Source organism: Oncorhynchus mykiss, chromosome 9 (assembly GCF_013265735.2).
Source record: "Oncorhynchus mykiss isolate Arlee chromosome 9, USDA_OmykA_1.1, whole genome shotgun sequence".
Lineage (NCBI taxonomy): Eukaryota > Metazoa > Chordata > Actinopteri > Salmoniformes > Salmonidae > Oncorhynchus > Oncorhynchus mykiss.
In genome coordinates, this window is record NC_048573.1 from 66,823,092 (window position 1) to 66,846,405 (window position 23,314).

General features: G+C 48.1%; 1 protein-coding gene across 20 annotated transcripts in view; it reads right to left on the reverse strand.

The window, feature by feature from the left end:
• LOC110531242 (E3 ubiquitin-protein ligase HUWE1) overlaps positions 1 to 23,314 on the reverse strand; it is an 88,445-nt gene that overhangs the window by 23,051 nt on the left and 42,080 nt on the right. For 11 of the 20 annotated variants that reach the window (XM_036988757.1, XM_036988754.1, XM_036988755.1 and 8 more), the window contains 26 exons: positions 22,135 to 22,315; positions 21,753 to 21,948; positions 21,330 to 21,497; positions 20,676 to 20,818; positions 20,283 to 20,391; positions 19,778 to 20,001; positions 15,623 to 15,834; positions 14,995 to 15,177; positions 13,271 to 13,446; positions 9,932 to 10,153; positions 9,528 to 9,629; positions 7,824 to 7,951; positions 7,452 to 7,611; positions 6,789 to 7,017; positions 6,307 to 6,485; positions 6,011 to 6,100; positions 5,653 to 5,859; positions 4,431 to 4,745; positions 3,803 to 4,007; positions 3,398 to 3,522; positions 3,007 to 3,227; positions 2,563 to 2,778; positions 2,183 to 2,367; positions 1,434 to 2,100; positions 516 to 1,185; positions 196 to 287 (listed from right to left, as the gene is read on the reverse strand). In XM_036988757.1, the coding sequence (XP_036844652.1) occupies positions 196 to 287; positions 516 to 1,185; positions 1,434 to 2,100; positions 2,183 to 2,367; positions 2,563 to 2,778; positions 3,007 to 3,227; positions 3,398 to 3,522; positions 3,803 to 4,007; positions 4,431 to 4,745; positions 5,653 to 5,859; positions 6,011 to 6,100; positions 6,307 to 6,485; positions 6,789 to 7,017; positions 7,452 to 7,611; positions 7,824 to 7,951; positions 9,528 to 9,629; positions 9,932 to 10,153; positions 13,271 to 13,446; positions 14,995 to 15,177; positions 15,623 to 15,834; positions 19,778 to 20,001; positions 20,283 to 20,391; positions 20,676 to 20,818; positions 21,330 to 21,497; positions 21,753 to 21,948; positions 22,135 to 22,315 (5,605 nt within the window). The remainder of the gene's footprint in view (positions 1 to 195; positions 288 to 515; positions 1,186 to 1,433; positions 2,101 to 2,182; positions 2,368 to 2,562; positions 2,779 to 3,006; positions 3,228 to 3,397; positions 3,523 to 3,802; positions 4,008 to 4,430; positions 4,746 to 5,652; positions 5,860 to 6,010; positions 6,101 to 6,306; positions 6,486 to 6,788; positions 7,018 to 7,451; positions 7,612 to 7,823; positions 7,952 to 9,527; positions 9,630 to 9,931; positions 10,154 to 13,270; positions 13,447 to 14,994; positions 15,178 to 15,622; positions 15,835 to 19,777; positions 20,002 to 20,282; positions 20,392 to 20,675; positions 20,819 to 21,329; positions 21,498 to 21,752; positions 21,949 to 22,134; positions 22,316 to 23,314) is intronic. The other 9 variants (XM_036988761.1, XM_036988751.1, XM_036988760.1 and 6 more) reach the window with 9 other exon arrangements.

Genomic DNA, 23,314 nt, shown 5'->3' on the forward strand with positions numbered 1-23,314 from the left:
ATGGAAGAAAACAGACCAACAGGAAGGAAGTACTACTGTAGGGACATCACTAGACGTTGCTTTGTAGCCTGCAGCTGAAAGCGGCTGGATGTGTTACACTACGTTTGAACAGTTTCTACGACACCAGATACACCTAGTCATGTAGAGAGCTATGAGCCTTCCCAGTGTTGTTTTAGAGTGGTTTCTGTCCTGTACCTCGACAGAGAGCTGCAGTTGTTTCTCAGTGAGTCCAGTGGAGGCAAGCTTGGTGTCACTTTCAATACAGAGCACTGTTGCTCGATGCTTCCCTGTTGAGAAAAAACACAATCACATCACAATCACACATCATTATAGTCTTCTATTATGGTGCGTTACCCTGTTGCGTTCACAAAGATAAACATTGACACTATTAGTATTGTGTGACGGGTAGACAAGCCCAAACTCCCCTTGGTGACAAAGTTAATCTTATCTTATCCCACTCCGATAAACTGATGTCAGTGTATTGCCTCTAAAGTGAAGCTGCGGTGCGTTCTCACCGGTTGCGCTGGCTCCAGTAGAGGTGGGTATGGACACTATAGCTGTGGAAGATGAACCCTGAGCTGGAACTACCACCCCTACAGTGGTCCCCTGAGCAGAGGCTGAGGCTGTTGCTGCTGCACTGGTGGCAGTGGCGGGATTGCCAGCTCCGGCAGTGGTAGACTGCGGCGTCGGGTGTCCAGCTGGGACTTCAGTAGCCTTATTATCAGGCAAGGCAATGGAGATGAGGGACAGGAGACGCAGCAGCTTCTCGGTTAGCAGGGAGGAGCGTCGTATCACTGGGTGGGACAGCATATTCATCAGCTGGCCCAGCGGAGAGGCCTCCAGGCTGTACTGAGCCCCCTCGGCCTCCCCTCCTGCACCTAGGGGAACAGTCTTCATGGAGGCCTTGCCTTTCCTTGACACATTCATGTTGTCCAGTTTCACCAGCAGGTCCCAGAAGTCGGTGGAGATGCCCAGGGACTGGGGGGTGTTGGCCGTTCCACAGGCACCCCCGCCCAGGGAGTTCTGGGCTGAGGAGGGAGTGGAGCAGGTGTTAGTCTGGGTAGATCTAGAGCCGCCTCCTGCAGTAACGATGGAGGCAGCAGCACACAGACGGGAGTCCAGATCAGAGGTGGAGGAGGAGAGCAGGTCCTTACAGCGCTGCTGGGTGAAGTGACTGGGGAACACCTGGCAATAGGAGAGTAACACACGAGGTTAATGACCTGGACTAATTGAGAGACATTACATTAACAATTCACTATTTCCATAACATTTTAAAACCCACTTTCAAAGTAAAAAAAAAATAGAGTTAAAGACCAAGACATACAAAGGCTCTGGTCTGAGTCCTAAAATGAATGACTGATACAGATTCCAGACCCACTAACCCTGAGAGGTACTATGTTCACCCACCCATCCAGCACTAAACTGTCTCCTACCTTGGCCAGTTGGATAAGAGTATCCAGTACGTGTCGACAGACCACCGGGGCAGCTTGGGGGTGGATGTGTACAGTCGACCCTCCTCCCCCTGCACACGTCACCCCAGCTGTAACCCCCTGTACCCCTCCTCCCAGGGTCCCCCCGGACCCTCCTGACGTCCCCCCAGCAGAGTGCCGGTCAGCGTGCTTCCGCCCCGACGCCCGTTGGATCTGGAAAATGTTTGTGCGACAGCCTAGAGCCGCGTCCATGGAAACGGACAGCCAAGAGAGCTGGGAGGAGCTACGAGACTCCACCCTGTTGATCAACTCCAGAGAGGAGGAGGAAGAGGAGGAGAGGGAGGAGGTAGCTGTGGTCGTAGATCCTTTACTCCCTCCGTAACCTCCCTGACCTCCGGCAGTCCGCTTGCCTCTGGCATCTTCCAGGCGGGTGGTCTCGACACAAACCTCACTCTCGCTGCTGCGCTGCAGGATGGAGAGGAGACTGCGGATGACCCAACCACGCGTCTGGGAGTGGTAGCACAGGTTGCGGAGTACGCGGTGCAGACGGCTGGTGTTGAGTTTGGGTTCGTCTACGAAGAGGAGGACCAGGAGACAGGACAAGGCTTCGTGGTCCAGGAGCAGACGACCACGCAGACGCAGCAGAGAGTCCACACTGGAACTAGACGGCCTTGGGAGAGGACAGAGGACACGTTAGACGGAACCTTAAGACCAAGCCTTCTCCTTAAAACCAACAATCCTGTCCCTCTCACCTGCTGTGGTTGGCCCCTCCTCCCATCTGGAAGGTCCCTCCTCTCTGCACGGCTAGGCGGGTGTACTGTACTCCTCGGTTTCCCCCCAGGCGGCTGGTAAACGCAGGCGACCTCAAAATGGCCGACAGGGCTGAGCTTGAACTATGGCCAAATAGCCTCTCGTGCATCAGCTGTCTCTGGCGAGCCTGTTGATGTCAAATTTACATTCAATGCGATGATGAAATAACTGCATAATAAGAAGGGGTTTCTCATGTTTTACATCTAAGCACATGATGTAGCCGAAACAGTATTTGATAAATTCTGTTTTTTATCCAATATATTCTATGTGGGTTGGAACAGTTGTGTTACTTGGTGATAGTGTGTAGAAAAACGAATCTTACACTCACCTCCTGCTCGCGGCGCAGCGCGGCTGCCTCGGCGGCGATGTCCGGGGGCATCACTGCCAGTACGCTGTCCTCCATATCTTCCAGGACGGAGCGACGCAGCTCCGAGGGGAGGGTCTGGATGAAGGTGACAGGGTCCAGGGGAGTGTCGCCCTGCGTTGGCTGCTGGGACAGCTCTCTACGCTGCTGCTCCGCCCTCTGCTGAGCTAGCACCTGGGGGAGCGAGAGAGACAGGGATAAGGGAGGGGGAAGAGGCAGGTTCGACAGACTTGGAGGCTTCTAGAACTATACCACTTTAAACCAAAATAAGTTCAACAACATATACAGGCTTTATTGAGAATTCATAACGTCTTCAAAATAATTCTTACACAGTTCAGTCCTACAACTACATGGCTGGTTAAATAATATGATTTTTTAATAGTCCTAAGTTTTGTTCCCCACCTCCTCCTGTATGGCGGGTGGCAGGGCAGCCAGGAACTCAGGGCTGACCTCCGTGACCCCGGGTCCTCCTAGTACTGGTGTGGTGGTGGAGGGGAGGGTGGAGGAGGCAGGGGGGCGCGCCGGGGGTCGGATACCCAGCTGGTTCTGGAGCACCTCACGACGGATGTCCTCTGGAAGAGCTGCCAAGAAGGACGGGTCTACACCCTCTGGTAAACTGATGCCTGGACAGAGAGAGGGGCGACTGTAGAAATGTAGAGCTCTACTGTCCATGGAGTACAATCAGGGCGCCTGATGTGCAACAGGTGAGCAGTACAATCAGGCGCGTTAGAATAGTGTTGGATGCCCACCACTGAGGGAGAGGGACAGAAACAACCAATGAGACTCATCTTACCTGCCAGTGGGTCCTCATCCTCATTGCTGGTGGATGGGAGTGGCTCCTCCTGGATGGCCTGGGATTGGCTGTTGGCACGATCACTCAGGGGCATGGTCTCTCCAGGGGGGGAGACAGCGGTGGATCTACAGAGGGAGGGAGGGAGAGAGGAGGAGGAAGTGAAGGAGGCGAATGGCTTGGCATGAGAAAAATAGTTTTGTTTAGCTCATTTTTCCCTCAGAGCCTCTGATTAGATCACATTGATATAAGCAATATGGAACAGTCGTAGCTCCATGTTGCCCTCTGACAAGTGAGGTAGAATGTATCATGTTTGATATAAATCTAAATCTTCTAGAGCTAAAGAAGGGCTAGGATTCAAATTTGGAATGTATCGTTTTTATCGCTTTTTTCTTCTAAAAGCCTCACCCGGTCTCTGCGTCTGTGTGCGTGTCCGTCAGCCCGCTGTCTCCACTCCCAGACAGCTCCTGAGACAGATGGACAGCCTGGGCAGGGTTGGGCTCTTCCTGCGTGGCAGAGGCGGGGCTACTGGTATCCATGGGAGACCCTTCCAATTGTGACACGCCCACCGCTGCAGGCTCAGAGGTCTCCACGATGTCTGGACTCAGGGAGGCTGGTGCGGGCAAGACAGGGGAGGAGAAGACGAGGAAGAGGAGCAAAATGTTGATACAATAAGCACCTCTATTTATAGGCTGATGACAACATCCTGGGAAAAACAATGTGGTTGCATTTACACCTGCTTTGTTCCGATATTTACACTAACATTTCACTGTGAAGCAATGTGTAGTTAGCCATGGACGGGTATATTTACAAGACAGATTGTTGTCGGACAGATTGGTCAACATCATCACTGCAAATACAAGATGTGTGTCCTCACTGCTCACCAAATCACTCTGTGAAAGAGTGGAATGGTCTCAAATGTGCCAACTCGGCAAACCAGTGCTGGGGGCGAGCTAAAACAAACATGCCAATACTTTTTACAGTTCCAAAGCTAGTCAAAGCCTGCCTCCATCCATCATCTCTCCTCCTCACTCACCAATAGGGGGCGCCGGGGACATTTCCATCTGGGATGCCTCAGCTTCACAGTTCAGCCTATCGGATGAAGCCGTCAGGTCAGGAAGACCCGCCCCCGCCAGTGTGGCTAGCGAATTGGCGTGCGACTCGGCCAGGAGCAGATCTGCGATTGGCTGGTGGACCTGCTGGCTGATGGCGGTCTCCAGGGAGACCAGGGCCTGTTCGTGGGGGGCTGGGGTGGTGGGGGTGACCTCTCCTGAAGGGGGCGCGGTGAGGAAGCCTTCTGAGACCCTGGGGGGATCCAAACAGGACACCCCACTGCCCTGGGGCTCACCTTCTGAACCAGAGAAAACACACAGAACAGAGGGGACAACTGACAAACAGTTCTGATTTTGAGCAATAGGTTCACTTGATGTCACTGAAGGGAGAACAAACAGAACAGGAAATGAGTCAAACTAACTCAGTAGGGAGCAATAGGTTCACTACTTCAGTTACGGCAGATCCTACAGGTGTGCTAGTACTGTAGCTTTTATCGGGGCAACTGTCTGTGGTATTCAAGCAGAGGTTTGAGGAGCACCGAGTCAGAGAGGTAACCATGACATCAGTGAGATGTTGTTGGGCAGCACTGAGGAAGGCAGTAAGTTGTCTAGTTATCTCCCGTACGGGGCACACTATCCTGATCCCCAACAACAACACAACTTACTACCTCACCACAGCACAGCCATAGAACGGTTCCAGCCCAACTACAAGCGGACACAAGCACACCACAACATCACTGCATAGAAATATAATATTACGTAATACTGTCACAGTAATATGTTTTCCAACCATCAGTTGCAGAGTAACCGCCTAAATCAATAAAATCTTATTGATCAATAAAACGGCAGTCCGGTTGTTTCCATGGTGATAGTTGGGGTCGCCATGGCGTTGCTGTGGGAAAGACAGTAGACTGTATAGTCATCTCCCAGATCTGGTGTGATCCTAAAACTATACAAACTACTACCTCAGCCCACAGCCCGCTAATCTGTCCGTCCGCCCGTCTGTCCACTGGCTTCAGAAGGGTCCAGAGGGTTTGGGTTAGGTCAGGTCAGGCTACTAAATAGCACACTGAAAATGACCAGAACATTATCTGAAAAGAATTCACTTGAGCAAAATTGTTTACAAGTTAGAGCTTCAAACTTCGATGAATCCGGTAAAAATCAATATTACAAATAAAGGCATTTAAAAAGAAAAAGTGGCAGTACCAGCAGTGGTCTCTCCAGCAGCACCGTTGACCGTCCCCAGTCCTGAGCCCTGTAGACTCTGTTCCCTGGTCTCCTCTCCTCCTGTCCTTCTGTCGTTCTGCTTGGCCTCCTCTTCCTCAGCCAGCTGTCTCCGTCTTTTTTCCCTCCTCTCCTCCAGCTCCTCGTCTCTCAGAGTCTCCAGGTGCTGCAGGATAGGAACCTTCACCACTGGAGAGGAGAGTGAGAAATAGAGGGGTGGGGTTAGAGGGGTGAAGTGTACTGTGTGTGACTGCATGATTCAGCAACAATATGAGAATCAGGGAATACAATAATAATCATTTGTCAGTCCAATAGCAGACTAGTAGAAGATGTGAAATACCTGCGACACAGTCGTGCATGCTCTCAGCATCCAGCACTTTACACTCATCAGTCCATCGGGTTAAGGCAGTGGGGATACTGGACAAAGTGCCTGGAAAGACAGGATACAAACAATTCAACGAAATGACTGGTGCTACTAGCGCAGATTAAGCCCTTAGGACACCGTTCCCCACAGAGATTCCTCCTTGTCCTGGACTTATTCTCCAATGAAAGTCATTCCACATCCAGGACTAGGCTTAACGTGGGTCTGGTAAAGCGGCGCCATAGAGCAGCGTGGACAGTGAGTGAGTGTCCTACCTGCTTGTCCTCCGGTGCTGCTCTGCTCGTGGAAGAAGTCATCCAGTAGCTCGTCGTCAGATCGGGCGATGATGTGCACGTCCTCGTTGCCCACCAGGAGTCGGGCACGGCCGCGGGACTGCAGTGGCAGAGAGCTAGACAGCTGCAGGATGTCTGCTGCAGCACTGGGACCCAGCAGTCTAGAGGAGAGGGAAGGCACAGGCATATATATATATATGATCTTATTATTCTCTTTAAACCCACCCACATACACAGACATGACCTCCTTAGAAATGGACCTGGGTCAAACATGAATAAAGTAACTAGTATCAATACTTTGTTTATGAGGTGTGAATGATTTTTCTTGGACTATGAACCTGAGGACTACTCCAAAGATCCCTTTGTACCTGGCAAACTAAATCAAAGGGCAGGCGGAGTATTTGACCGAATCAAGGAAAAGTCCCATTAATGAATCTATTCATTCACTGTTGCATCTGTCTCACCTCTGCAGGATGAGTGGGGGGTTGGGCTGTCTGTTCCCAGGGTAGTGGACGTGTATCGTATGGCCCGTGTTGGCGGTGAGCTGGCGTAGCGTTCTCTGGCTGCGACCCATGCCTTGCGCTAGACGGTTGTTGGTGCCCGCTCCGCCCAGCGTTAAGGAGCCGTGGTCGGCGTGACGCACCATCAGGGGGTGGGAGCTGGGGATGTTGCCTGGGGAGGGAGGGATGTCAGCTGATGGGAACATGATAAACAGAGAGAACAGTTGCAGACATTAGGGGGACACGTAGTGACACAACCCCGCCATTCTACATAACGTTACATAGTTATCATAATCTAGGCTATATATTACTATAGCTAATCCAGCAATTGGTAAGGCTGTGTGTCTGTAGTCTTCGTTGTTAAAGAAGATTTCGAAGAGAGACTAGAAATCTACTTGGTGATATCAGAGCTCGTACTCATAAAGCATCTGCGTAGGAGTGTTGATCTAGGATCAGTTCTGCCTTTCAGATTAAAAGGAATATGATTGACAGGGGGTACTAATCCTAAATTAGCACTCCTACACCAAGAAGCTTTATAAATATGGGCCCAGGCCAATAACATAAATTGCCTTCTAAATCTATCCATATATTAAAAACAAAGACAAATAAAACACCAAGATGACTCACCGGTGGTGGAGAACATGTTGTCAAACTCGATGATTAGATCATCGTCGCGGTCAAACCTCTCGAAACGAATGTGTGGCGCAGCGTTGATGTCTGGGAAATCTTCATCCAGCTCCATCTCCGACCCTTCATCATCATCATCCTCATCACCTTCTTCATCATCCTGAGAGAAATAGAACATGGAATATTTTTCTAACCAACTCTAAAAAGTGAATGGAGACCGTTCAAATGGGACCGAGCGGGTTCACAACCAGATCTTCCCTATATTAGCCCATTAAGCCGGAGCCAATGCAACTCCTCAGGTCTCAAAAAAAGGTTACTAGTCAAGTATGGTTATTTGTTACACAAACACCAAAAACACTCCTTTTTCCTCACCTGGTCCTCCTCCTCTTCCTCTTCTTCCTCCTCCTCTTCATCTTGGCTGTCTTCATCATCATTGCTGCCGCTGGAGTCTTCCTCCTGCGTGTGCTCCTCATCCTCAGGCTCCAGGATGTTCATAGAGTCTACGTTAGGAAAAGATGGACAGTTGGAGGGTGAGATGGAGGACAGTGAAGGAGGGTGAGATGGAGGACAGTGAAGGAGGGTGAGATGGAGGACAGTGAAGGAGGGTGAGATGGAGGACAGTGAAGGAGGGTGAGATGGAGGACAGTGAAGGAGGGTGAGATGGAGGACAGTGAAGGAGGGTGAGATGGAGGACAGTGAAGGAGGGTGAGATGGAGGACAGTGAAGGAGGGTGAGATGGAGGACAGTGAAGGAGAGTGAGATGGAGGACAGTGAAGGAGAGTGAGATGGAGGACAGTGAAGGAGAGTGAGATGGAGGAAAGTGAAGGAGGGTGAGATGGAGGACAGTGAAGGAGGGTGAGATGGAGGACAGTGAAGGAGGGTGAGATGGAGGACAGTGAAGGAGGGTGAGATGGAGGACAGTGAAGGAGGGTGAGATGGAGGACAGTGAAGGAGGGTGAGATGGAGGACAGTGAAGGAGGGTGAGATGGAGGACAGTGAAGGAGGGTGAGATGGAGGACAGTGAAGGAGGGTGAGATGGAGGACAGTGAAGGAGGGTGAGATGGAGGACAGTGAAGGAGAGTGAGATGGAGGACAGTGAAGGAGAGTGAGATGGAGGACAGTGAAGGAGGGTGAGATGGAGGAAAGTGAAGGAGAGTGAGATGGAGGACAGTGAAGGAGAGTGAGATGGAGGACAGTGAAGGAGGGTGAGATGGAGGACAGTGAAGGAGGGTGAGATGGAGGACAGTGAAGGAGGGTGAGATGGAGGACAGTGAAGGAGGGTGAGATGGAGGACAGTGAAGGAGGGTGAGATGGAGGACAGTGAAGGAGAGTGAGATGGAGGACAGTGAAGGAGGGTGAGATGGAGGACAGTGAAGGAGAGTGAGATGGAGGACAGTGAAGGAGGGTGAGATGGAGGACAGTGAAGGAGAGTGAGATGGAGGACAGTGAAGGAGGGTGAGATGGAGGACAGTGAAGGAGAGTGAGATGGAGGACAGTGAAGGAGGGTGAGATGGAGGACAGTGAAGGAGGGTGAGATGGAGGACAGTGAAGGAGAGTGAGATGGAGGACAGTGAAGGAGGGTGAGATGGAGGACAGTGAAGGAGGGTGAGATGGAGGACAGTGAAGGAGGGTGAGATGGAGGACAGTGAAGGAGGGTGAGATGGAGGACAGTGAAGGAGGGTGAGATGGAGGACAGTGAAGGAGGGTGAGATGGAGGACAGTGAAGGAGTTGGAGGGTTAGATGGAGGACAGTGAAGGAGTTGGAGGGTGAGATGGACAGTGAAGGAGAGTTGGAGAGACAGTAAAGGACAGTGAAGGAGTTGGAGGGTGAGATGGACAGTGAAGGAGAGTTGGAGAGACAGTAAAGGACAGATGGAGTGAGACCCAACACACTTCGACCCTTTTCACACTAATAACCCCATAGTACTGAATATAACAAATGAAATAGTACTTTAATGCATCTTTATGACAGATCCGAGCCAAACTATACTGCGCTGGCCTGGTTACACACCCACCATAACTGTCGGAATCATGGAGAGGACAACGTGAAAAGAAACCATCAGCGCCAGCACTGACCTTCTCTGTTGGTCTGTAGAGTAGAAGCCTGACTGATATTGGTTGGCGCCTCATCCATCAACACGTCCTCTTGTGATTCGTCCTCACCGCTACCACGCCCCACTGAGTGACAGAACAACAGATATAACAAAATAAAAAAAAATAACCCATCAAGACTGTATTGTATGTGCCCGCACCTTTCACCTTTCATCCCATCAGTCTGATGAGCCCAGTGGTGTATTCAGAGGGGTGAAACGTTAACAGTGTTTCCAATAGAGATGTATGCAAAAGAGTAGAACTCAATTCTGCACGACAGACAATCAGCTATTCTACCCCCCCCCCCCCCCCAAAAAATGTATACCTTAAGGTTTTGTAACGTTTCACCCTTCTGAACAGAGTCCTGGACAGCAGGCTGCTTTGCTTACCGATAATGGAGCTGTTGACGGCGCCGACATCTCTCTCCAACAGCTCGTCTATCAGATCCACCAGCTCGTTCTCTACCTGCATGGCTGTGGTGCTGAGCACCTCCGGCTGTCCAGCGATGACCACTGTGTCTCCCTCCGTCTCTCCATCCATCAGGTCACTGTCTGTCCCTTGGACCCTGTGACTGCCCTCGACCAGAGTCCCCTCAACCTCACCCGAGTCACCTGCAACGAACATGACAGTAAGATGAACGGAACGATAAGCCTAGAAGAGTCCACATTGGGCTTTTCCATTTCCCTTTGCTTCTGTGGAGTACGTGATTGTGTGTAGAGTGAACATATTTGTTAGTACATGTGTATGTGTGTTTATGAGTGCGAACGTGTGTCTGTGTATGTTAATGCAAGGATTAGTACATTGCTAAACATGCCCACTTTGTTGACCTGATAGCCAGCAAGGTGAGAAAAGTAATGTCACCAACAGCACACATGCATAAACATTCTTGTGTAAGGTGAAGCTGGATTGAGTTTTATGATTGTGTGTTTTCCTGTGTGCCAGATATTGTTGTGGGGAGAGGCCAGTGGGAAGTGCTCATTTTGGAAGTGGGCTGCTCATTGGACGGCTACATCGAACAGGCCTTGGCTGAGAAGCCGCTTCTGTACCAGCACCCCGTGGCATGCTGGGACAGCCTCGGGTGGAGGTGCCAGCTGGTAGTGCTGATATTTGGCAGTCTCGGCCATGTACACAGGCTTGCAGGGAGTGGCCTCCAGATTGAGTGACTGACAAAAACGAGGGCAAAGCAATTGGCTAGGTACTGCTCCGTTTCAGCTGCCGTGGGCAGCCTAGCTGTTTGGGAGAAGGGGGTGCTTTCTGTACGCTTGCAGGGACCTTTGAAATGTTTGGATCCTTTTTTTTGGTGGATTCAAATAAAGTATTTAAAAATGTGTGTGAGTGTGATTATATATAGTACGTGGACACCTGCTTGTCCCAACTTTGCTGCTATAACAACCTCCACTCTTCTGGGAAGGCTTTTCACTAGATGTTGGAACATTGCTGCGGGGACTTGCTTCCATTCAGCCACAAGAGCATTATTAAGGTCGGACACGGATGTTGGGGGATTAGGCCTGACTCACAGTCCGCGATCAAATTCATCCCAAAGATGTTTGATGGGGTTGAGGTCAGGGCTCTGTGCATGGTAGTCAAGTTCTTCCAAACCATTTCTGTACGGACCTCACTTTGTGCCTGGGGGCATTGTCATGCTGAAACAATAAAGGGCCTTCCCCAAACTGTTGCCACAAAGTTGGAAGCACAGAATCGTCTCGAATGTCATTGTACGCTGTCACATTAAGATTTCCCTTCACTGGAACTAAGGGGCCTAGCCCGAACCATGAAAAACAGCCACAGACCATTATTCCTTCTCCACCAAACTTGACAACTGGCTCTAATGAGGACCGCCACAGGAAAGGAAGACAGAGTTACCTCTGCTGCAGAGGATATGTTCATTAGAGTTACCAGCCTCAGAAATAGCAGCCCAAATAAATGCTTCACAGAGTTCAATAACAGACACATCTCAACATCAACTATTCAGAAGAGACTGTGTGAATCAGGCCTTCATGGTTGAATTGCTGCAAAGAAACCACTACTAAAGGACACCAATAAGAAGAGACTTGTTTGGGCCAAGAAACACAAGCAATGAACATTAAACCGGTGGAAATCTGTCCTTTGGTCTGATGAATCCAAATGAGATTTTTGGTTCCAACCGCTGTGTCTTTGCGAGACGCAGAGTAGATGAACGGATGATCTCTGCATGTGTGGTTCCCACAGTGAAGCATGGAGGTGGTGTGATGGTGCTTTGCTGCTGACCATGTCTGTGATCCATTTTGAATTCAAAACTTCCTCTCACTGTCAACAGCGTTTATTTTCAGCAAACTGAACATATGTTCATACAAATATTTAGACAAGATTCAACAACTTAGACATAAACTGAACAATTTCCACAGACATGAGACTAACAGAAATGGAATAATGAGTCCTTCAACAAAAGGGGGTCAAAATCAAAATTAACAGTCAGTATCTAGTGTTGCCACCAGCTGCATTAAGTACTGCAGTGCATCTCCTCCTCATGGACTGAACCAGATTTGCCCGTTCTTGCTGTGAGATGTTACCCCACTCTTCCACCAAGGCACCTGCAAGTTCCCGGACATTTCTGGGGGGGTGGCCCTATCCCTCACCCTCCGATCCAAAAGGTCCCAGACTTGCTCAATGGGATTGAGATCCGGGCTCTTCGCTGGTCATGGCAGAACACTGGCATTCCAAGAAATCACACACAGAACGAGCAGTATGGCTGGTGGCATTGTCATGCTGGAGGAGTCAGGATGAGCCTGCAGGAAGGGTACCACATGAGGCAGGAGGCTGTCTCCCCTGTAACGCACAACGTTGAGATTGCCTGCAATGACAACAAGCTCAGTCCGATGATGCTGTGACACACCGCCCCACACCATGACGACCCTCCACCTCCAAATCGATCCCTCTCCAGAGTACAGGCCTCGGTGTAACACTCATTCCTTCGACGATAAACGCGAATACGACCATCTCCCCTGGTGAGACAAAACTGTGACTAGTCAGTGAAGAGCACTTTTTGCCGGTCCTGTCTGGTTCAGCGACGGTGGATTAGTGCCCATAGGTAACGTTGTTGCCGGTGATGTCTGGTGAGAACCTGACTTACAACAGGCCTACAAGCCCTCAGTCTAGCCTCTCTGTCTATTGTGGACAGTCTGAGCACTGATGAAAAGATTGGGCATTCTTGGTGTAACTCAGGCAGTTGTTAATGCCATCCTGTACCGGTGTGATGTTCGGATGTACCGATCCTGTGCAGGTGTTACACGTGGTCTGCCACTGCGAGGATGATCAGCTGCCGTCCTGTCTCCCTGTAGCGCCGTCTTAGGCGTCGCACAGCACGGACATTGCAATTTATAGCCCTGGCCACATCTGCAGTCCTCATGCCTCCTTGCAGCATGCCCAAGGCACGTTCACACAGATGAGCAGGGACCCTGGGCATCTTTCTTTTGGTGTTTTTCAGAGTCAGTAGAAAGGCCTCTTTAGTGTCCTAAGTTTTCATAACTGTGACCTTAATTGCCTACAGTCTATAAGCTGTTAGTGTCTTAATGACCATTCCACATTAATTGTTTATGGTTCATTGAACAAGCATGGGAAACAGTGTTAAAACCCTTTACAATGAAGGTCTGTGAAGTTATTTGGATTTTTATGAATTATCTTTGAAAGACAGGGTCCTGAAAAAAGGAAGTTTCTTTTTTTAGACAGACAGAGAGAGACAGACGTATCACCTGTGGTACCTTGTGTGTTGCTGTTTGAGTCCCTGGCGGCTCCCACAGTGTCATGCTCAGCCTTGTTCTTGCTGGATCCCCCCTTCCCTCCAAACAGGCTGCTGGGCTGGTTGACGATACGGGACAGAGTCTCCAGGGGTTTCAGAGCTGCATTCACCGTGTTGGCCATGTTAGGACTGAGATAAGAGAAGAAATCAATGAGAAAACATGCAGAAATCATTCAGCATGGGGGGGGGGGGGGGGGGGGGGCTGGTAGCCTACACGCACTGGCAAAGACTCATGTGGCAAGCAGACACTGGAATAACTGAGTGACAGAGCTTGGCATAGGTGCTTTTTTGAGTGGGACTTGAAGAACATGCCCAGAACCGGTTCCCATACTTTTAAAGTAACAGTTCTATTCCGGAACAGATTCACTTCTGTTCCAGGTCCTGTTCCTCAAATAATAATGTTTTCTTTTCAGGTTCTGTTCCCTAAACTGGTTCCAACCCCTGCTCAGCACTCTATTCTCCATCTAAATCACTCTAACATAAATGCAAATGCAATTGAAAATCACAAACACTTCATGATTGCATTTGAATAATCTGAATGCGGATAAATGGTGATGGGTTAGAGGTTGTTTCGAAACAGACCTGGGGCTTTCCCAGCCGGATACAATATGAATAAGTACATTTTAAAAACAGAGATCCGGGCGTCTCCAACACCCGGTTGTATTTGTACTTTATTAACCAGAACGGAGCGTGAACAACAGCGCCTGTACGGTGCTAGTGATCAGGGGAGGGGCCGTGCAGGGTGTCTCCCCACTGCGAGTGACACAGGAGCAGGAATAGAAACAGAGACGGCAAGCACTGTTAAGTCACGTGAGTAGACTAACTTTTTGCTTGTTATTTCTCATCCCATCCGGTTACATTGTACCCTTCTTGACTGCACCAAAACTTGAGAAGCTAGTCAAGCTAGCTAGCTAGGCTAATTGAGGCTAGCCTACAAAACATTACTGCACTTCTACCCAACCTACAGCTAAAAACAACAACTCTGTTTGGATTATAAATAGCAGCCCACCGGTTGGCCTTTGGCTGTTGTAATCTTCTCATTTAATACTGTCATTTTAATTCCATCTTCCATTGATTAGATAACTCCTACTTGCTTGCCAAACAAGCTGCCATGCAATGTTCTCTCTATCGGTGGGAGGAGCAAGGAACAGAACACATGCCTTTTTTGTAACTTTTTCCAAATAATTAATAGTCGCATGCAGCCTATATGTTTTGATTTCAAAGACATTAAGGTTTGTAGGCCTATCACAAGTAAAGTTACCAATTAAGTCTTCATTTCAAATGATAACTTTTACCCGCAACACAGAAAAGCCCGCTCCATGTGCGCACTGCAATTGTTTGAGAACAATAACCTTTTCTTATATGTGAATCCCCCCGAGAGAGGGTGAATGTGAATCCCCCCGAGAGAGGGTGAATGTGAATCCCCCCGAGAGAGGGTGAATGTGAATCCCCCCGAGAGAGGGTGAATGTGAATCCCCCCGAGAGAGGGTGAATGTGAATCCCCCCGAGAGAGGGTGAATGTGAATCCTCCGTGAGAGGGTGAATGTGAATCCTACGTGAGAGGGTGAATGTGAATCCTACGTGAGAGGGTGAATGTGAATCCTCCGTGAGAGGGTGAATGTGAATCCTCCGTGAGAGGGTGAGCAGGGGGTTTGAGAGCATCAGAGGTGTGTGTACCTGGACAGGTCGAGGCTGTGTGGTACTCTAGCCAGGTCGTTAACCAGTCCCTTCTTGAGGAAGAGACGTATGATGTTGTTCATGCCGTTGTGCTGCGTCTTGGCTGCCGCCGTGCTGTAGAAGCTAGAGGTGGACGGACACGACTCCATGATGGTGCTGATGATACACATCACTGCCTGGAGCCTGGGGGGGGGAGGGGTCAGTAAATCTTAATTATAAACTGCATAATAAAGTTGAAGCATTAACTGGCTCTGATGGCTATTTCACTCAGTACACAACAGTGATATCTATTAGGGTTGGGCTGTATACAGATGTTCATATACGGTATTACCAGAAGTGTACACAAGAGGCACTATTTCTAAATCGATATAAAAAAAAAATTACGCACAAAACAATTTTAGGCAACAGAGATCTTGTTCCAGGAGGGGATTGATTGTCTCTGCTGTAGCCACTTAGATAGCAAGTTAGCAAACCAAATGCATAGCTAGAGCCCTGACCTGGATATCATTTATTTGACACGTCTTCAGACTTTTTCCAGTTATACTTAACTGATCGTTATAAGCAGTGGCATAGCACGCACCGCCGCAAGGTTGACACACACACACACACACAATTCTCTCTCACACACCTGGCGTGTTTCTCCGTGCCCTCTGCCATGGCCAGCGCCCGGCTGAGTGCGGCCTTCACCTCGTTGACCAGAGCCACCTGTGCGTCAGTGCCTGTGCCGGCGGCTGCCAAGCTGGCCAGGAACAGACGTGCCAGGGCAGGGGTGTCCTTATCCTCAGAGCTCTGGGTGTGGGGCAACAGGTGGTCCAGCACGAAAGCTAAGACACTACAGTCCTGCAGGGGGAGAGAGAGAAAACAAAGCTAGTCAGGAGGACAAGTATTATACCCAACAAATATAGAACGGTGCAGCATAGGGAGAGAGAACAGTAGAGTTGGACCCCTGGGTGGTCCGGCACAAAGGCCATGAGAGGACTAGAGTCAATACTGAGGAACTTATTGGACAAACTTATACATAATGCCAGTCAGCACGACAGCCTTTGATCGAAGCTCAATGTTAAATTTACATCTCCCTACCATTATATCTAAGACAACATGACACCAGTGTCGTAGACGCTCCCTGGCCCTCGTCATTAGCCAATGGGCTGTTTCCGAGAACCACATACTGGACTTTTAACAGGGTCAATAGCATGAAGAAAAAAGACAATGTCTTTCCCCGACCTAGCTCACTATCTAGGCGTCAGATAAGAACGAGAATACAGGGTCCATAAAGTGACGATTAGACTTGCCACCTTTCAGACTGAATAAGTTTGTAGGGGCAAAAGTTAATGGAAGTATAATTTATCACTCTCACATGCTTATTTCTGTCCATTTAGAACTAACAACGTTCTACCTTCTGTAGTATTTCTGACAACGCTAACATCTTAGCGACCTACAGGAGCACTAATCAGTCAGCAATAGTAGGCAGGTTGCTTAGGATTCAAACCTTCTCAAACAGCCTTACAGGGAGGAGGTCAGAGACCTGGCCGTGTGGTACCAGGACAACAACCTCTCCCTCAACGTGATCAAGACAAAGGAGATTGTGGACTACAGGAAAAAGAGGACCGAGCACACCCCCATTCTCATCGACAGGGTTGAGTGGAGCAGGTTGAGAGCTTCAAGTTCCTTGGCATCTACATCACCAACAAACTAACATGGTCCAAGTACACCAAGACAGTCGTGAAGAGGACAAAACAAAACCTATTCCCCTCAGAAAACTGAAAAGATTTGGCATGGGTCCTCAGATCCTCAAAAGGTTCTACAGCCTGGTATGGCAACTGCAAGGCACTATTGAGGGTAGTGTGAATGGCCCAGTACTCCACTGGGGCCAAGCTTCCCGCCATCCAGGACCTCTATACCAGGCAGTGGTCAGAGGAAGGCCCTAAAAATCGTCAAAGACTCCAGCCACCCTAGTCATTGGCTGTTCTCCACGCTACCACACAGCAAGCAGTACCAGAACGCCAAATCTAGGTCCAAGAGGCTTCTAAAACAGCTTCTACCCCCAAGCCATAAGACTCCTGAACATCTAGTCAAATGGCTACCCAGACAATTCACATTGCGCCCCTTCCCTACAACACTGCCACTCTCTGTTGTCATCAAGGCAAATCCAATCAAAAATCAAATCAAATCAAATGTATTTATATAGCCCTTGTACATCAGCTGATATCTCAAAGTGCTGTACAGAAACCCAGCCTAAAACCCCAAACAGCAAGCAATGCAGGTGTAGAAGCACGGTGGCTAGGAAAAACTCCCTAGAAAGGCCAAAACCTAGGAAGAAACCTAGAGAGGAACCAGGCTATGTGGGGTGGCCAGTCCTCTTCTGGCTGTGCCGGGTGGAGATTATAACAGAACATGGCCAAGATGTATAGTATAGTCACAGGAATAGTATAGTCACTTAAATTCTACCTACATGTACATACTACCTCAACTAACTGACCCCCCCCCCCCTGTATATGTGTGTTTGTGTGTGTGTGTGATATATATATATATATATATTTTTTTTTTTACTGCTGCTCTTTAATTACTTCTTACTTTTATTCTTATCTGTATTTTTTGAAACTCCACTGTCGGTTAGGGGCTCGTAAGTAAGCATTTCACTGTAAGGTCTACACTGGTTATATTCGGCGCACGTGACTGATTAGATTTATTCATACTCTTCAGTGGAATAATGAAATTCACAGTGTCCTGCTACTACATAAATAAAATACAGTAGTAGTCAAAAGTTTTAGAACACCTACTCATTCAATGGTTTTTCTTTATCTTGACACTCTTGGCATTCTCTCAAATAGTTGCACCTGGAATGCTATTCCGACAGTCTTGAAGGAGTTCCCACATATGCTGAGCACTTATTGACTGCTTTTCCTTCACTCTGCGGTCCAACTCATCCCAAACCATCTCAAATTGGGTTTAGGTCAGGTGATCTGATGCAGGACTCCATCACTCTCCTTTTTGGTCAGATAGCCAAAAAGGCACCTAAAGACTCCATGAGAAACAAGATTCACCGGTCTGATGAAACCAAGATACAACTCTCCAGCCTGAATATCACATCTGGAGGAAACCTGGCACCACCCCTACAGTGAAGCATGGTGGTGGCAGCATCATGCTGTGGGGATGTTTTTCAGTAGCAGGTACTGGGAGACAAGTCAGGACCGAGGGAAAGATGAACGGAGCAAAGTAGAGAGAGATACTTGATGAAGTCCTGAGCGCTCTGGAGCAGGTTCTCAGACTGGGGCGACGGTTCATCTTCCAACAGGACAACGATCCTAAGCACACAGTCAAGACAACGTAGGAGTAGCTTCGGGACAAGTCTCTGAATGTGCTTGAGTGGCCCAGCCAGAGGCCGGACTTGAACCCGATCTAACATCTCTGGAGAGACCTGAAAATAACTGTGAAGCGACACTCCCCATTCAACCTGACAGAGCTTGAGAGGATCTGCAAAAAAGAATAGGAGAAACTTCCCAAATACAGGTGCCAAGCTACCCAAAAAGACTCGAGGCTGTAATCGCTGCCAAAGGTGCGTCAACAAAGTACTGAGTAAAGGGTCTGAATACTTATGTAAATGTGATCTGTTTTTTTTTTATACATTTGAAAAATAATCTAGAAAGCTGTTTTTCCCTTTGTCATTATGGGGTATTATGTGGAGATTAAATCGTTTGTTTACCTAATCAATGTTAGAATAAGGCTGTAACGTAACAAAATGTGGAAAAGGTGTAGGGGTCTGAACATTTTCCGAATTAACAGTATGTATGCGCGTCTCATTAGGCTGTATGTATTTTTAAATACAGGCCTAGTGTAAATGTATTATAGGGTCAATCTATTACAAATACAAACTTTAGACTAAATATACATTTGACAGAGCACAGCAATCGATAAAACAAGTGGTTCTGAGCTGATGTCAGCATTACACAGGTAAGCTAATGATGAAAGAAAACAGGAATGCAGACAGGCTGTAAAGACCTCTACATCTATATGAGTGACTGTGTACAACACCACCACCTGCTGTTATGTTGGACACCTACGGACCAAAAAAAAACATGTTATGAAATATTGACATGTACTGCCAAAATAAAGATTTAAGGAAATACAGGCAGACACCACATCACAGACAAAACAGCTCACTCAATCTTGTAAGTATAAAAGCAAAGCTTTTGGTGTGTGAAAAAGCCAACACTTTACATTGTATGCAGTACAAACTCACATTATTGTGGGAGCACCTCCGCTAAGAGTCTGAATTAGGCTATTTGAGAAGGTTTGAATCCACAATCAACCTGCCTACGTAAGTTGTTTGAAGTACAATGGACCAACATCGCTACTGTAGAAGATCAAAGTGTGATGGTGTGAATTTGCATTCTGTTTCGTGTTCAAGTAAAGGCTGCGGCAACACAGGGATGAGATGAGTTGAACAGGAGTCTGAACGCATTTTCAAGTACTGAAAGCAGGGTTTCTCCAACTCGAGCCTCAGGATCCCACCGGGTGCACGTTTTGGTTTTTGCCCTTGCACCTACACAGCTGATTCAAATAATGACCTAATCCAGCTCCGATCATTTGAATCAGCTGTGTAGTGTTAGGTAAAAAAAATCTAATAAAAAAGGTGCACCTCTGGGGGTCCTGAGGACAGAGTTGGGGAAACTCCAAGCTTTGATCCCTTTGGGTTCTTAATGCTAAATGTATTACAGTGGTAAAAATCTCAATGCAAACAGACTTTGAAAAATTGAAGTTTTGTCCAGACGAACCAACCCACCTCCTTGATGAGCTCAGACTGTCCGGCCGTGTAGCAGTAGGATGCTATGAGGGTGGCGATGCCCACATAGGACCTGACCAGCTCTGCCAGGAGACGCAGGATGGTGGAGGTGGGCATCAGGGGCTTGGAGGCCTTAGCCTTGGCCCCCTTACCCTCCTCTGAGCTGGCTCCGTTCTCACCCTCCACCTCCTTCTTCTCCTCACGCATTTCCTCTGGAGTAGAGGCTGGGGAGAGGAGATGAGAGGAGTTGAAAGAGAGGAGGGGAAAGAGAAGAGAGGAGTTAAAAGAGAGGGGAAAGAGAAGAGGAGTTGAAAGAGAGGAGGGGAAAGAAGAGAGGAGTTGGGATCAAGTAGGGGCAGAGAGGTTGTTACAACACATTTTTAAGGACGCAGTCGTGACAAAATCTTTTTTCATTAATTTTGTGTAAACACTATATTGTATATTTTCATCATAAAATGTAATCAAACAAAAGCAAGAAGTGTAAGGATGTAAATGTAGTCAATACCAGTAGAGGCTGGAGGTGAAGAGCAGGGAGGGAGTGCCTCACCTTCTCCCTGGGGTGTGCCAGACTGAGAGGAGTCAGCCACAGTACCATCTGCAGTAAACACCTGGGCCTGAGAGAACGAGGAGAGGTGGAGAAAATATTACTTACAATATCTAGACTAATACAGCAGTTTTCAAAACATACATAGTAACAAGTTCCCATTGATAATACTCACTCTTGGGCCCTGTTCAGTCGGTGGGAAAACATTTTCAAACGGAGAGGTATAACCTAAACTTCCAATAAGAACACATCTTCTGCTTTCTGTTGCAAAACGTTTCGCTAGTGTATCCACTACTGAAACAGGACCATGGCCAGAAGGACTCTCACAAACAGCCAGCCAGACATGACACTTACGTTGATGTGGAAAGCGGACTGTGAGTCGAAGTCACTGCCCTGTCTGGTGAGTCTGTACTGCTGGTAGACATCATCATCCTGGAGTATCTGACACAGGTCCTGCCCCACGGGCACCGCCACAACAGGCTCCTCTGGACGCTCAGCTACACAAGAGACACACAGGAAGTTAGCCCACAGAACCTTTCACTTTACACACGTGTAGCAGGAACACCTGCTGCTTCCATGAGATATCATAGACTGACCAGGTGAAAGCTCTCTTATTGATGTCACTTGTTAAATCCACTTCAAATCAGTGTAGATGAAGGGGAGGAGACAGGTAAGAAGGATTTTTAAGCCTTGAGACAATTGAGACATGGATAGTGTAATTGTGTCATTCAGAGGGTGAATGCGCAAGAAAAACAGGGTATGGGGGGGGGGGGGTGCAACTCAATATTGGGAAGGTGCTCTTAATGTTTTGTACACTCAGTGTACGGCTTGCTGTCTCAATTCATTGATGTCTTTTCATTCCTCACATCCTCTCTCCTCTTCTCCTAATGCATTGGAGATTAAGAACCGAGGAGAGGGACCTTTGTTCAATATAGTAAAGGAGGCGAGGACATGGGACGCAAGGTATCGAGGAAACACAAATTGGGATAGGGTGCTTGTGGGTCTTACCCTCTTCAGGTGCGTGGTAGGCGGCCAGGGCGTTGAGCATGTCATAGATGACCTCTTTGATGGTGTCAGGGATAGGGGGCAGCGGAGACAGCTTGAGGGGAGTGGTCTTCACCAGCTGCACCGCGTTGGGCCCCTTGATACGCAGGTTCTCAAACTCATCATCTGACGCTGAGCGAGAAAAAGATGTCAACACTTACAGCAACCACACACACACTGTCACATTAAGTCACACTATAAAATAGGGGCACTAGCTGAGAGCTATAGGTGCAAGCGGATAGTTGACTGGCCACAGGTCTGTCAGAGATGTCCAAGATGTATTCAGGAGTAGTTTCATAAAGATTTGGTCCCCACACCACACTGTTTTGCATGGTCCTTTGAACCGGATAGACCTGTGGACATTCAACTATCAGTGTTTTAACGTACCCGTACCAGCGCCGCGGGGTGCCGGTAGGGCGATGCGGACGCAGCTGTTGGCCGTGTCTGCGAAGCAGTCTGGGTTCCGGCAGGCGGCCGGGCCCAGAACACGCAGGATGTAGTTAATCTCTCTGGAGCCCAGAGAGCCTGATACCACACCTGACGTGGTGCTGCCCGCCCCACTGGTCACTGCTGACCGCACCACCTAGAGGTCAGACAGACACTAAGTGCAAATTACAAATGGCTATAGTGCACTACGTTTTAACACTGACTGGGGGTTTCTCAACAGTCTAAAGTTTGTTCCTCTCAGTTTCTCCTTGCCTTCAGCTGCACTGATCAGAAAACTGAAAATAATACCAAACAGTTGAAATAGGTGAAAGTGTTCCAGTACCTTCTCCATGGTGTGTCGTAGCGTGGCAGGGTCCTCGATGATATGTCTGAACAGCAGGGTGACGAGCGGCGTGAAGCCGTTGAACCCTGACCCCTGCGTCAGCCCCAAGATCATCCTGGTACTCTTCAGCTCAGCAAACATCATGGCATAGTGGTGGGTTCTCGTCAGGCGCAGGCACAGCCTGAAGAAACATTATAAATTACACAGTCCAATTGATGCCAGTTCTTCCGGTGCAATTTATATATAGATGTATTTTATGTTACGTTTTCCAGTTGTGATTCAAATGGTCCCATTTTATGACGGACGCAAACCAATTTCCCATTACGGATCAGTTTTATTTTACTATATCAATTGATTTGTACAGCACTTTCATGACCCATTCTCAGTGTGCAACAAGTACTTAGAGTAGACAGCCAGCATGACCTGGGCCGGGTGGGTCTGTCCCCCCTGGGTTCAAAATATTTTGTCTAAGGAGCTCCATGTGTGGCATCGAGGACATTCTAATGCCTTGATTCCATCCGAAATACACAGAAAAATGATTGAATACCTGGAAAATGTAGTTGTGGTATTATGTAGAAAGAGATGACTTTATAATTGAAATCACTGATAATGTAAGAACAAGTAAAATAACATTACTTAAAAAAAAAAAACGTTTCATTTTATTTTTACAATTAATCTTCAAGATTGCTGTCTTATTTATAGTTTTACTGCAAGGAATGAATTCCCACACCATTGGATGTTCTAAGTTGGCTTGAGAAGTATCCATACTGTCATACCGGGATATTTGGTAATACCGGCACTGAACAGAAAGACTTCTATTTTCAACCCCCACTGAGCCTTTGTAGTCTGTAGGTTAGCAATGCTAACAAATATATGTAAAATCCTATAGAGAATGCTAACTAAAAATGCTAAAGAGCGCATTGCGAACATGTTATACAGTCTCTGACCTAAATTATTTGCAGGACTGACATCCCAGCTCAAAGTTATAGAAGTAGCTCAAAAACGCTACTCACAGTTTGCTGCACAAAATAAATATTAGACCGCAAGGCTGTTGATCTAGGAGGGGATTCCCTGCTGTTACCATGCAAAACTTGATTATGAAAGAGGGTAACCACTTAGGTAACAAGCTAATAAATTAGCAAATCAAATGCACAACTGCAGAGCATTTAGCACATTTTAG